The sequence below is a fragment of the Petaurus breviceps genome, unplaced genomic scaffold (genome assembly GCF_028583685.1).
Source record: "Petaurus breviceps papuanus isolate PSGF00001 unplaced genomic scaffold, PetGlider_PUasm1.0 551, whole genome shotgun sequence".
NCBI lineage: Eukaryota > Metazoa > Chordata > Mammalia > Diprotodontia > Petauridae > Petaurus > Petaurus breviceps.
Genome location: NW_027186372.1, coordinates 34,494,473 through 34,508,404, shown reverse-complemented (window position 1 = coordinate 34,508,404; position 13,932 = coordinate 34,494,473). Strand labels below are relative to the sequence as shown.

General features: G+C 41.8%; 2 protein-coding genes across 9 annotated transcripts in view; both read left to right on the top strand.

Moving 5' to 3' along the window:
- The window catches only part of HNRNPH1 (heterogeneous nuclear ribonucleoprotein H1), a 329,511-nt gene that overhangs the window by 64,236 nt on the left and 251,343 nt on the right, over positions 1 to 13,932 (top strand). The gene's annotated exons all lie outside the window — the stretch shown is intronic.
- The window catches only part of TCOF1 (treacle ribosome biogenesis factor 1), a 63,002-nt gene continuing 61,015 nt past the window's right edge, over positions 11,946 to 13,932 (top strand). The window contains exon 1 of the mRNA XM_069102729.1: positions 11,946 to 12,209. Within this exon, the coding sequence (XP_068958830.1) occupies positions 12,102 to 12,209 (108 nt within the window). The 5' untranslated portion in view covers positions 11,946 to 12,101. The remainder of the gene's footprint in view (positions 12,210 to 13,932) is intronic.

Sequence of the window (13,932 nt, the reverse complement as noted above, 5' to 3'; positions counted from 1 at the left end):
ACACACACACACACACACACACACACACACACACACACACACACACATACACACAAAATTGGCCATGGGATCTTCCAACAGGGACACTCACCCAATAGGAAAGACACACATACACAGAGTCAGGGGTAAAAAGTTGTTGCTGTAGTTCATCCTTCATTCTTAATGGACATCCTTGTTTCACCCCTGATCTTATTGGAAATGCTTCTAACTTATCCCCATTACATATAATGCTTGCTGATGGTTTTAAGTAGATGCCACTTACCATTTTAAGGAAGACTCCATTTATTCCTATGCTCTCTAGTGTTTTTAATAGGCATGGGTGTTGTATTTTGTCAAAAACTTGTTCTGCATCTATCAAGGTAAGCATATGGTTTCTGTTAGTTTTGTTGTTCATATGGTTAATCATGCTGATAGTTTTTGTACTATTGAACCAGCCCTGCATTCCTAGTATAAATACTACCTGGTCATAGTGTATTATTCTTGTGATAAGTTGCTGTAATTTTTTTTTGCTAACATTTTATTTAAAATTTTTGCATCAATATTCATTAAAGAAATTAGTCTATAACTTTTTTTTTTCTCTGTTTTGATTCTTTCCAGTTTAGGTATCAGTACCATATCTGTATCATAAAAAGAATTTGGTAGGACTCCTTCTTTGCCTATTTTCCCAAATAGTCTATATAGTATTGGAATTAACTGTTCTTGAAATGTTTGATAGAATTCACTTGTAAATTCATCTGGCCCTGGAGATTTTTTCCTCAGAAGTTCACTGATGATTTGTCCAATTTCTTCTTCTGAAATGGGATTATTTAAATATTTTATTTCCTCTTCTGTTAATCTGGGCAATTTATATTTTTGTAAATAGTCATCCATTTCACTAAGATTGTCAAATATATTGACATGCAGTTGGGCAAAATTGTTCTTAATTATTGTTTTAATTTCCTTTTCATTCAGGGTAAATTCACTCTTTTCATTTTTGATACTAGTCATTTTATTTTCTTATTTCTTTTTTAATCAAAGGTTTGTCTATTTTATTGATTTTTTACATAAAACCACCTCTTCATTTTATTAATTCAATAGTTTTCTTAATTTCAATTTTATTAATCTTTCCTGTGGTTTTCAATATTTCTAATTTGGTATTTAATTGGGGATTTTTTATTTGTTATTTTTCTAGTTCTTTTAGTTGCATGACCAATTCGTTGATCTCTTCTTTCTATATTTTATTCATGTAAACATTTAGAGATATAAAATGTCCCCTAAGAACTGCTTTTGCTACATCCCATAAGTTTTGGTATGTTGTCTCATTATTATAATTCTCTTGTATAAAGTTGTCGATTGTTTCTATGATTTGTTGTTTGACTCACTCATTCTTTAGGATTAGTTTATTTAGTTACCAATTAATTTTTAGTCTGTCTTTCCATTGCCTTTTATTAGATGTAATTTTTATTGCATCATGATCTGAAAAGAAGGCATTTAATATTTCTGCCTTTCTGCAATGGATTGTGAGGTTTTTATGCCCTAGTACATGGTCAGTTTTTGTGTAGGTACCATGTACCATTGAGAAAAAGGTATATTCCTTTCTATCCCCATTCAATATTCTCCAGAGGTTTACCATATCTAACTTTTCTAAAATTATATTCACTTACCTTCTTTCTTGTTTATTTTGTGGTTAGATTTATTTAGTTCTGGGAGGGGGAGGTTGAGATCCCTTACTAGTATAGTTTTGCTGTCTATTTCTTCCTGTAACTCCCTTAACTTCTCCTCTAAGAATATGGATGCTATACCACTCGGTGCATATATGTTTAGTAATGATATTACTTCATTGTCCATGGTGCCTTTTAGCAGGATGTAGTTTCCTTCTTTATCTCTTTTAATTAGATCTATTTTTGCTTTTGTGTTGTCTGAGATAAGGATGGCTACCCCTGTTGTTGTTTTTTTTACTTCAGCTGAGGCATAATATATTCTTCTCCAGCCTTTTACCTTTCCCCTGTGCGTATCCCTCTGTTTCAAATGTGTTTCTTGTAAATAACATATTGTATGAATATGGTTTTTAATCCATTCCACTACCCACTTCTGTTCTATGGGAGAGTTCATCCCATTCACATTCACAGTTATGATTACTACCTGTGTCTTTATCTCTATCCTGTTCCCAACCCCTCCCTACTCCATTTATGCTTTTCTTTCTCCCTTCTCCCTTTCACTCTTTACTAGAATTTTGCTTTTGACCAATACCTCCATCAATCTGTCCTCCCTTTTATCCCCCCCCTTTTCTTTCCCCTTTTCCCTCCTACTGTCTATAGGACAAGTTAGATTTCTATATCTAACTGAGTATATTATTCCCTCCTTGAGCCAGATCCAATTAGAGTAAAGCTCAAACAATGCTCATCTCCCTCCCTTCTTTCCATCTACTGTAATATATTAGTCTATGTATATCCCTTATAAATGTCATAATAAGCTACAGTTCTCAAGAATTATAAGTATCATCTTTCCATGTAGGGATAGAAACAGTTTGCCCTTATTGAATAACATGTTTTTTTTTTCTTTCCTATTTACCTTTTTTTTTTTTCCTCTCTTAAATCTTGTATTTGAAGATCAAATTTTTTATTGAGCTCTGGTCTTTTCATCAGGAAAGTCTGGAAGTCCCCTATTTCAATGAATATCCATCTCCTCACCTGAAAGATTATGCTCAATTTCACTGGGTAGTTGATCCTTGCTTGTAATTCAAGCTCCTTTGCCTTACAGAATATCATATTACAAGCACTCCAATCTTTTAACGTAGAAGTTGCAAGGTCCTGTATAATCCTGACTGTGGTTCCACAATATTTGAATTGTTTCTTTCTGGCTGCTTGCAATATTTTCTCCTTGACCTGGTAATCCTGGAATTTGGCTACAATATCCTTGGTGTTTTCATTTTGGTATCTCAGGAGGTGATTGGTGGATTCTTTTGATAACTATTTTACTCTCTGGTTCTTGGAACTCAGGGCAGTTTTTCTTTATGATTCCTTGACAGATGCTGTCCAGGCTCTTTTTTTTTTTAATCATGGCTTTCAGGTAGACCAATAATTCTTAAATTATCTCTCCTGGATCTATTTTCCAGTCAGTTGTTTTTCCAATGAGGTACTTTGTGTTTTCTTCTATTTTTTTTTCCATTCTTTAGATTTTGTTTGATTCTTGATGTCTCATAGAATCATTAGCTTCCACTTAGCAAATTATAACTTTTAACAAATCATTTTCTTCAGTTAGTTTTTGGACTTCCTTTTCCATTTGGTCAATTCTACTCTTTAAGGAGTTGTTTTCTTCGGTGTACTTTTTTTCCATTTTGTCAATTGCATTTTTATAGGAATTGTTCAATTTTTTTTAACCTCTCTTATTTGACTTTTAAAATCCTTCTTGAGCTCTTCCAAGGAGGCTGTTTAGGTTTGAGACCAGCTCATGTTCTCCTTTGAGATTTCAGCTGTGTATATATTGACAATGTTGCTCTCTCTGGAATTTGTGTTTTGATCTTCTCTGTCACCAAGATACTTCTCTATGATCACTGTTTTTCTTTGTTGTTTTTTTGCTCATGTTGCTTGCCTTTCTTCTGGCTTTCAAAGTTGACTGCTGCTTCTGGGGCAGTGTGGCACTGTCCCAGGCTTCTAGTGCTGGGAGCTAGGGGCCTGGTTATTAGTTTTGCATGCTGAGACCTCAGGTGCTGACAACTGAAGGCTAGTAGCTTACCTGATGCTGAGCTGGAGCTGGTGGTGGTGGCTGGTGCATGCCTAGTGTTGATGTTTGCCTGCTGTACCACCCAAGGCTCAGGATCTCTCATAGTTTGCTGAGATGGGGCTTGCTGCTGGCTTGCTGGGACACCTCCTGTCCTGTATTGGTCTCCTTCAGCCAAAGCAAGAAGTACTTCTTTCTTTTTCTTTTTTTGCTTTTTGGAGGGGGGAAGGCAGGGCAATTGGGATTAAGTGACTTGTCCAAGGTCACATGGCTGGTTTTGTGTTAAGTGTCTGAGGCCGAATTTGAACACAGGTCCTCCTGACTCCAGGACCTGTGCTCTATTCACTGTACCACCTAGCCTCCCCCAAGAAGTACTTTTTTCTTAATTCTCCTAGCCTCCAGAGCTAAAAGACTACTGCACCTCATCTTTCTGCTGGCTCCACTATTTCAGGATTTTCCCTGGAGCAATATTCTCTGCGTTTTTCAAGTTCAGTAAGGAAGAGTGAGAGCGACTTACTGCTTACTCTGCCATGTTGACTCCCAGAAGTGGAAATAGGTGACTTTCACACATTCTGTCTGTGACCTGATAGCTCCAGGAGCAGCCGTGACTGCAGCTGATTCAGTCACTCCCAGGACCTGCTCCTGGTTTGCTGGAGCCTGGGCTGTATTGGCATGCTCTGTGCTGGGCTGGGCTTCTCTCTCACCTAGTTCCCACAGACCCCTCCTGCTGACCTTCTGAGTTGTCTCTTGCATATGTGGGCTGAGAAGTCTGGAAACCACAACTGTTGCTAGTGATTCAGTCCCCCCAAGGTCTGCCCTGACTGTCCTCCTCTCTCAGTCAGGTGCAACAGACCCTTCCTATTGATCTTCCAGGTTGTCTTGGGCTGGAAATCTACCTCATTCTGTCTCTTTTTGGGTTCTGCTTCTCTAGAATTTGTTCAGAGTCACTTTTATAAAGGTCTTTGAAAGAGTTTGGGGGAGATCTCAGGCCAGTCCCTACTTTCACTCTGCCATCTTGGCTCCACTCCCTCGTCTTTCATTCTTGAAGAAGACCAATGATATCATGAAAGTGACATTTTGACTAGCTAGTGAATTGGATATGTGAGGCAGAGCTGTGTAAAGTTGTTAATTTCAGTCTTCCAATCATCAAAGTCCAGTGGTGAGACAGAAGTCAAGACAAATGGAGAAAGTAGATTCAAGGAAGGTGACCTTTGGCAGCAGAAAAGATATCTGATTATGGCTAGAACCTGGTTTCATTTTGTCTTCCTGGCCCCTCTGATTCTAAGTATTTCCCCCTTAATAAAACTAGCTAACTTTATTTTCTCTCTAACTCCTGTCTCACACTGTGCTCTGTCCTTTGGTGTTCTGCCCTTCCTTGTTCTCAGGAGAGAAATAGCTCTGGAAGTCAATTCTAGCAATGGAGAGGAGCCTCTCACAGATCCCAGTAGGATGAATGATGCACAGCTGCAAACTTTTTGGATCAATGCCACAGGAAAAGTCAGAAGGTATGCAGCCTCCTAGAACAGGATACATTCTTCAAGGAATAGGATACATAGAATCTGTAATGTCATCAGAGCCCAGGAACATTCAGACCACGAAAGCCATCCCAGATTTTTCTGTTGGGTCCACTGAGGCAAATGGGATGACTAGGTAAAAGCCATTCCCAGATGGGCTCATAGGTGAGGCCCACATATTGTGAGGGCTCGGCTCCCACACGTAGCCTGGGGGTGGGGAGAGGTCATTATGTGGCTCAAAAGGAGGCAGAATAGACCGTCTCTAATCTTTTCTGCCCCCCCCCCTTTTCCAAGGGAATATCTAATCCTGGTCAGGAGGGGAAGCAGAAAGTTGGGGCTAGAGGCCATTCTGCTCTCCTCAAAGAGAAAAGGTATCAGGCTGAGATATGTCTATCTGCTCCCTTAAATATTATTAGTTTAGGGGAAGATATTTTCAGGTTCAATCTAATTTTTAATCACTGTTTCAATATTGGGGAGAACCAAGACTCCAAATTTTAGATCTGAGGCTTCACTGCTTTCCCTCTAAATACCAGTTCTATGGAGAACACACACAGCAATTATCAAAGAAAACCCATTTATCCAAACCATAGCAAAACATAAACTGGAGAAGATATTTGTAGGAGAAAATACATAGTAAAGGAGTGCTTATGTTAGAAGCAAGATCACTGAGCTCAACCAAGAGAGACCCCAAGAGAAAGTTCCCTCAGTTTCTAGTATAACAAGCTGGGGACAGGGACCCAGAAACTTCCACCACTTCTCATGTCTTCCCACTCTTTCCTTCTGCAGCGTGAAGTAGAATTGGCTGTCTCCATCTTCCCTGGAAGCCAGTAGCACCCAAAATGACTGTAGGAGCCAAAGGAATTCAAAGCTTGAAGAAGGTCTGAAGAAAATCAAAGCCTGCCCTCTCCCATTCTACCTACCCCTCACATAGAGTAGAGCATTCATCTCCATCGATAAGGGAAGAGTCCTATACCAATGAACGCTGGGACTGGAATTACAAGTTCCTAACTCTTCTTTGCATCTGGCTCCTTGAGAAGGTGGGTACCAGCTATAGGCTTCCTTAAACAAGATCTGGTGGGTGAGATGAGTTTCATTCAGTTAGTAGCACTCTAGGGACAGCATCCCCACCCTACTAATCAAAGAAGCTGCTTGTTGTCCACTCATTTCAGGGTCTGACTCTTCATGTCCCCAATTGGGGCTTTCTTGGCAAAGATATTGGTTTGCCATTTCTTTCTCCAGCTCATTTTACAGATGAGGAAACTGAGGTAAACAGGGTTGAGTAATTTGCCCAGGGTCACATAGCTAGTAAATGCCTTAGGCTGGATTTGAACTTAATTCTCTCTGACTCCAAGCCTGGGGCTCTATCCATTGTGCCAACTAGCATCTCTAGGCTTAAATACTCTAAGCAAACCACCAAAGTTAGGCCTCACAGGTTAGCCACCAATTCCAGGTGTTGCCTTCAGCATAAACCAGCACTAGCCCCAAAACTAGAAACAAACACACCAGATCCAGGCTCCCCACTCCTTTCCCACTCCCCAATGCTTGGTCTTGCTGGATTCAGATCAGAACCCTATAAACAGCCATCAGACTTTACCAGTTTCAGTGCCCCCTTCTACTGGGGATTCCAGACACAACCTGTTTCTATTCTTCCTTACTGGCCCCTTTGATTGTATTTCCCTTCAATAAAACTGACTAGCTTTATTTTTTCTCTGCTAACTCCTGTCTCATACTGTGTTCTGCCCTTCCTTGTACTGTTCCTTAAAATACTGAACCTCACCCAAAATCCATTAAGACACGCACCCAGCAAAATAGCACAGACTCCACAGGAAGAGAAAGCATATAGGGGTCCAGTAGGACTAGCAACATGAGATACTTTGGCTGTATGTATTTCCTCCATGTTTTGTTACTGTTATTGTTACTTTTCTATCACAGTAAATGTATCTGCTTTGAAACCTACTGGTAGGGAAATGAAAATCTCAAATGAAATGGGTTCCAAGTCAATGTGACAAATTGTAAATTATTGTTGGAAATATTCCTAGCCTTAAATTAGTCTAGAAACATCAAACCCAAGCTGAGACACTAGGAACTATATCATTCATTCATTCATTCATTCAAGTCGTGTCCAAATCTTTGTGACCCCATAGACCACAGCATGCCAGGCCTTCTATCTTCCACTAGCTCCCAAAGTCTGTCCAAGTTCATATTCATGACTTCCATGTCATATCTAAATATCTCATCCTCTGCTATCCCCTTCTCCTTTTGCCTTCAATCTTTCCCAACATCAAGGTCTTTTCTAATGAGTCCCACCTTCTCATTATATGGCCAAAGTATTTAAACTTCAGTTTCAGTATTTGACTTTCCAGTGAATAGTCTGAATTAATTTCTTTACTCTGGACAGCTAGGTGGTGAAGTAGATAGAGTAAAGATCTGAATTCAAATCCAATCTCAAACACTTATTATCCGTGAGACTCTGGGCAAATCACTTAACCCTGTTTGCCTCAGTTTCCTCATCTGTAAGGTGGAGAAGGAAATAGCAAACCACTCCAAGTATTCAGTCAGATACATCTAAAATGACTGAACAAGAGCAAAAATAATGGCAAAGCTCATCTGAAGGATGGACTGAAGGATTTGAGACTTGGAGTATCTACTTCCTGTTCATCCATATTGGAAGGGAAGGAGGTGAAGCAGCTTGAGGTCAGAGCATCATTAGGAAGTTTACACTTTGATGCAGTCTGAGTGAACTATTCTGGCCTGGCCAGACACATGAAACATTGGTTGCCTTTATCTGTAAAACTGTGGTCCTATGGAAAGGATGACTCCCACATTTATGAAAAGATCAGATTCAAAACCAAAAGGGATCTCAGAAGTCACCTGTTCCAACCCCTTCCCTTTGCAAATGAAGACTGGATGAAATTATTTGCCCAAAGTCATGCAGATTTCATATAGAAAAAACAGCATTCAAATCCAGGTCCTCTGATTCCATGTACGATGCTCTCTCCATATCACGTAGAATTGGCCAGGCTGAGGGGCTGAGAAAGCAAGACTTGGGAAGAGAGTTCAAGCATCACAGCAGAACCTGAATCCTAAATCCAATCCTCTTTGCACTATATCAGAAGGTCTTATTCCTCTCTTGCAGCACCATCAAACACAAATAGAATGGGGTGGGGTGGGGGTATTAATCTATACATAAAAATCCTCATGGGCTTCATTTTTTTGTTGTTATTGTTCAGTCATATCTTACTCTCCATGACTCCATTTGAGATTTTCTTGGCAAAAATACTGAAGTGAGGGGTGGCCAGGTAGCACCGGCTCCAGTGTTGAGAAGACCTGGAGATCGAATCCCAGGCTCAGACACTTAGCACCCATCCAGAAACACCTGGCCATGTAACCTTGAGCAAGTTACTTAACCCCAATTGCTTAAAAAAAAAATACTGAAGTGGTTTGCCATTTCCTTCTCCAGTTCATTTTACAGATGAGGAAACTGAGGCAAACAGGGTTAAGTGACTTGCCCAGAGTCCCACAGCTAGTAAGTGAGGCTGGATTTGAATTCATGAAGATGAGTTTTCCTGACTCCAGACCCAGCACTCTCTTCATTGTACCAGCAAGCTGCCCATAATGGGAGAGACAACATGAAAATAAATAGGTAAATGAAAGATACATACTGAGTAGATGGAATATAATCTGAGAGGAAAATTCTAGTGGAAGATGAGGTGGAAAAGGTTGCCTGGAGAATGTGGGATGAGTTGAATCTTGAAAGGAGTCAGAGAAACTAAGAGTTAGAGAGGAGAGGGGAAAGCATTCTAGACACGGAGAAAAGGCAAGAAGATGGAAGATAGAGAAACAGCAAACAGTCCAGTTCGGTTGGATGTGGAAGGGAATACAACATAAGGAAAGTGGACAGGTTATGAAGAGTTTTAAATGCAAACCGTGAACTTTATATTTAATCCAGTGCTTCCCTATAGCTGCCAGGATCAAATACAAAATGCTCTGTCTGGCATTCAAAACCCTTCATAACATTGCCCCCTCCTAATGATGGGGTGATGGGACCAGGACCCCTAAAAGGAAAAGACCATGTCTTTGACAGCACCCAGTCCCTGAATTTTCCCACACATTTTAGCAGCCCAGATCAGTGGCATCTTGACCAAGACATCTGGCCCACCCCAGTCCACATAGATACTTGACAAGTGACTCTTGACCCACGCCAGACTACTTTAATCATTTCACTATTGCACCACGCTCATCCCAGGCTATTTACCACTGTTTAATCCCATCCAGATCTTTTCACTGTCCATTTTTTATATATCAATCTCACCCACATTAAGTTGCAGATATACTAAGAATCTCGTGGCTACCATTGGCATTACAATAAATTGCCCCTTGACTGAAAGAAGGTTTGAGTGTACGAATTCATTCCAGGAGGACCCTACCTAGTATACTGACATTTCGGGGTTCCCAGCTACTCCAAACCATATTACCTTTCCATTCTTCTCCCACTGACACAATAAATATTCCTCAATCCGGGAATACTGATCCTGACTGCTCTACAAAAGACATTCCATCTCTCTTTTCTGGCCTTTTTCTCTTGCTGTCCCCCATCCCTGGAATGTTCTATCTACTCAACTCCACCTATTGACTTCCCTGGCTTCCTTTAAGTCCTAAATAAAATCCCATCTTCTTTAGTACAATATTAAGCTTTAATAAGCTTATAAAAATTATATTGAATTAGTTATCAAAATATTTTTTTTCAAGTTCAGGATCCAAATTTAAGAACCCTTGCTCTATCACGATGTCTGTGTCTGTGCAGATTTTGCATTAACCCTTTCCAGATATCACATTTCAAGTTCAAAAATACCTGATAGGACACTTAATGATGGACCCCTGTAAGACCCTGGACTTTCTGACAGTGGCCCAGGTCTCTGGCACTGGCCTGAGGCTCATTTCAGCAAAATTCTTTTAACTGCTCTTTCTTCGTGGCCCTCATTGTCTACACTTGGCCCCACCCTAGACAGCCACTCCTTGACCGAGGCATAAAAAGAGTCCATCTTGTCTCCTTTAAAGTACTCAGATTCCTAAGAATCTTGTCTGCTTTCATTGGCTATAGAAAGGCTCAGAGTCTTAAAATCTTGCCCACTCTAACTGGTGTTGTAATAAACCTTGACTCTGGCTGAAAGAAGGCTTAGGTTGAATTAATTCAAGGCAGGACCCATGTTGTTTGCCCTTGAATTTTGGGGTCACAACACCCCTAGACCTCAATAATACCTAACATTCGGGAATACAGTCCAAGGAGGGCCCAGCCATTTTCCCTCCTCTCCTCAAATGGAAATCCCCATTCTCTTTTTTAAAAATAAATTTTATTGGTATGGTTTGTTTTTACATCATCTATATCTCAGTGTTTTGAGGTTCCAGTTGGGAGAGCTGGTTCAGATGTGAAAGAATTCACTTTCTGTTTAGTCAATGGAATTGTGTGGGATACGGAGACCCTAACCCAAATTGACTACTCGGAGACCTCTCAAAGTGAAGGTAGAAAGATTTATTAGAATCTCCTGAGAAGCGGGCAGTCCAGTCTCTGGAACAATAATAATAAGCAAAGGGTTACAAACATTAACATAATTATTACTAATGAGGCTCTAATCTTGCTAGATAATATACATAATACATGAGGTTCACTACCCAAGCAAGCGCAGTAACAACTTCAGAATACTGAACCCCCTTCAGTCTTACCCTAGATACCTTCTTATCTGGGCTCTAGTGCCCCAGGCTACTACTGTCTGTTCCAAAGTCACATAATTTCTAGAAAATGGAAACTTAGGCGTAAGGCCTAAGGACTTACTTTAGCAGATAGTCTCTGATAAACCACACTTTTACCTTTCCCATACAAGGAGCTGTATTGACCTAAAAGCACAGGGATCTGAGATTTAGCAAGGAAGCTAAACAAAGGCCCTGCTATAGGAAAAAACCCAGTTATGTAGACAGAAAGCTACACAGCCTGTAGGATGATGATATAATTTTAGGATTTCTTATGAGGTTTGCAGGTTTAGGGACAGGATAAGCACAAACAAGGTAAGGCAGGCAGTTGCTTGCAAGATAAGGAAAAATTGTCATGTATCCCTACACTCTTCATAACGGAATAAAAAAAGGGAAGAAAACATGTGAGCACTGCCTGCCCTAGCACATATCTGGATCAGATGTAACAAAATTATAAAGGTCCAGCAGGTCTCAGAATGAAGACAGATGAGAGGACACCCTCCCCGCCATCTACCCCTTCATCGAGGTGGGAGGTCCGCAGGGGTTAAACATTTCGAATATTTTCGGACTTTGACAATGTATTGATGTATTAATCAGTTCTCTAAAATATACTGTTTGTGATGGGGGACAGCTCTCTGGGAGGGAAGATACTTGGAATAACTATGATAATACAAAGTTTTTTTTAAAAAGATATCCAATAAGAGCTTGTTTTCAATCGATCAGCTTAATCAATTTATCAATTTATTAAGCACCTAGTAAATGCCAGTGAATAAACATTTACTAAGCAACTTCTAAGTGACACAAAGAGGCAAAAGACAGTGCCCGCCCTCAAGGAGCTTGCAGTCTGTTAATCGGAAAAAGCCTAACGTTCTACGCGGAGCGCCGCGGCCAACAGTCCCCAAGAACCGCGCACGTTTCGGAGCCGCAGCCCGGAGGCCTCGAGAGAAACTACATTTCCCAGCACACCCCGAGGCCGGGAGAAGACTCTCGGGAAGCCGGAAGTAGTAGAGCTAAGGGCGGAGGGGCGGAGACGAGCAGGAAAAGTTGTGCGCGCGAGCCTGCCGGAACCGACCTGCGCCAACCTTTCCGTCCTCGTGCGCCCCGGGCCGCGTTAGCACCCGCTGCTGTCCAGCCTCGGCAAACATGACTGAAGCCCGAAAGCGGAGGGAGCTGCTCCCGCTCATCCACCACCACTTGGTGCAGGCTGGCTACGTGAGGGCGGCCCGGGAGGTGAAGCTGCAGAGCGGCCAGGTGAGGCAGGGAGGAGGGAGGGAAGGGACCCCCGCTGCGCCCGGTCTGGCCCCGACCCGAGCTCCCAGGAGAGGCTGGTGAGAAGGGGAGCGCTTGAGCACATTGCCCTGCAGACAGACCCCGGGCTTTACCTGTCCCACACGTATACTCCCCAGAGCCGCGATGCCCTCCTGTGCCGGGTCCATCCTGCATGGCTTGTGGCCTCAGTCCTTGGAGAAATACTCCATGGCATGTTTTCAGATACCGGGGGATGACTTGCTAAGCAGAAGATGCAGAGGGAGAGCCTGGAAGGAGGGACAGTTGGATGGCCTGGGTGAGGAGGAAGAGGAAAATCCTCTTGAAGAACAGGCTGGTAATTGCAGAGATTCGAGGGACTGTACTGCCTCAACATGTATGGGATAAGCCCGGATCTGAACCCTTTCTTTACCGCAGCTGATAGTGGTGTCCGCACCCTGGGTGTGCATGCTGGAAGACAGGAAGCTTGTGTCCGCCAGAGGTGTCAGAATGGGTTAGCCATGTGGCTTAGAGCCAACACGTGCTCCTAGATCACAGGCAGATCTTCGGAGGGAGACCCTGGGAACATTGTCCAGCTCACTTTGCTAGGAAGGTAGATCTCTGGGTGACTCCTAATGAGATGCTTCGTGGCAAAGTGAATAATACACCCGGGTTCAAATCGCAGCATTGTTCCATACTTAACTTATGACTATGAATCAGTTACTAACCTTTTTTGAAACTCAGTTTTCTTACCTGTAAAATGGAAGGGGTTAGATTAGATTACCTCCAGGATTACCTCCAAGGACCTTTCTAGATCAGAATTTATGAGAAAGCCACTGTGTACTGAATTCCCTTCCATTTCTGAAGATAGAAAGGTGTTGCGAAGGAAGGAAGTTATCTAGTGACATTCTTTCCAAAATATGCATTGCAGTGGTCTTGGGTTTTACCCAGTGGAGTCCTGGGGTTTAGTTCTAGTCTGGGTAAATTGTTTACAAGTGATGGCTTCCTCTCAGTCTCCTCATACATAAAAAGGTTTAGATTGAAAAGGCCCTCTAGTTAACCAAGGCCCTGTCCCTTTGTACTGCCTCATTTCCCCCTCAGCAGGTTTCTAAGGCTGTGGAATCATTCTTTCTGCTTGTCCTAGCCAGAAAGGACCTTGGTAGAGACTTCCTAGTCTAATCCTAGAAAGTAAAAAACTGAGCTCCAGACAAAGAGAACAGATGGGGAACTAGAACCCAGGTTTCTTCACAAGGTACTTTACAGGCACTATTTTATTTGATCTTTGAAACAACTCTGTGAGGTAGGTATTACAGGTATTAGTCCCATTTCACAGATGGAGAAATCAAGATTCATAGAAGTTGTGACTTGCCTATCATCCCCCAAACCATCAGACATGGGACTGTACCCAGTTCTTCCTGACTCTTATGTCCATCATGCTACTACTACTCCATGTTGTCAAGATCCTTGGTTAGTATCAGACTTCATCCTGAATTTAACTCCTTGGGGAGAACTTTCGAGTTAGCCACAGGGTACACACACCCCTTACCCTCTCTGCCCATCTCCTTAGGGCCTCTCTTCCCCCCCCCCCCCCCCCCCAGTATCTACTTGTATCTACTTTAGTATTCTGTACTTTGTCTTTACTTAGCATATTGTTCCCTTCCCTATCCCACCTACAAAAGTAAACTCCTCTCTCTCTCTCTCTCTCTCTCTCTCTCTCTCTCTCTCTCTC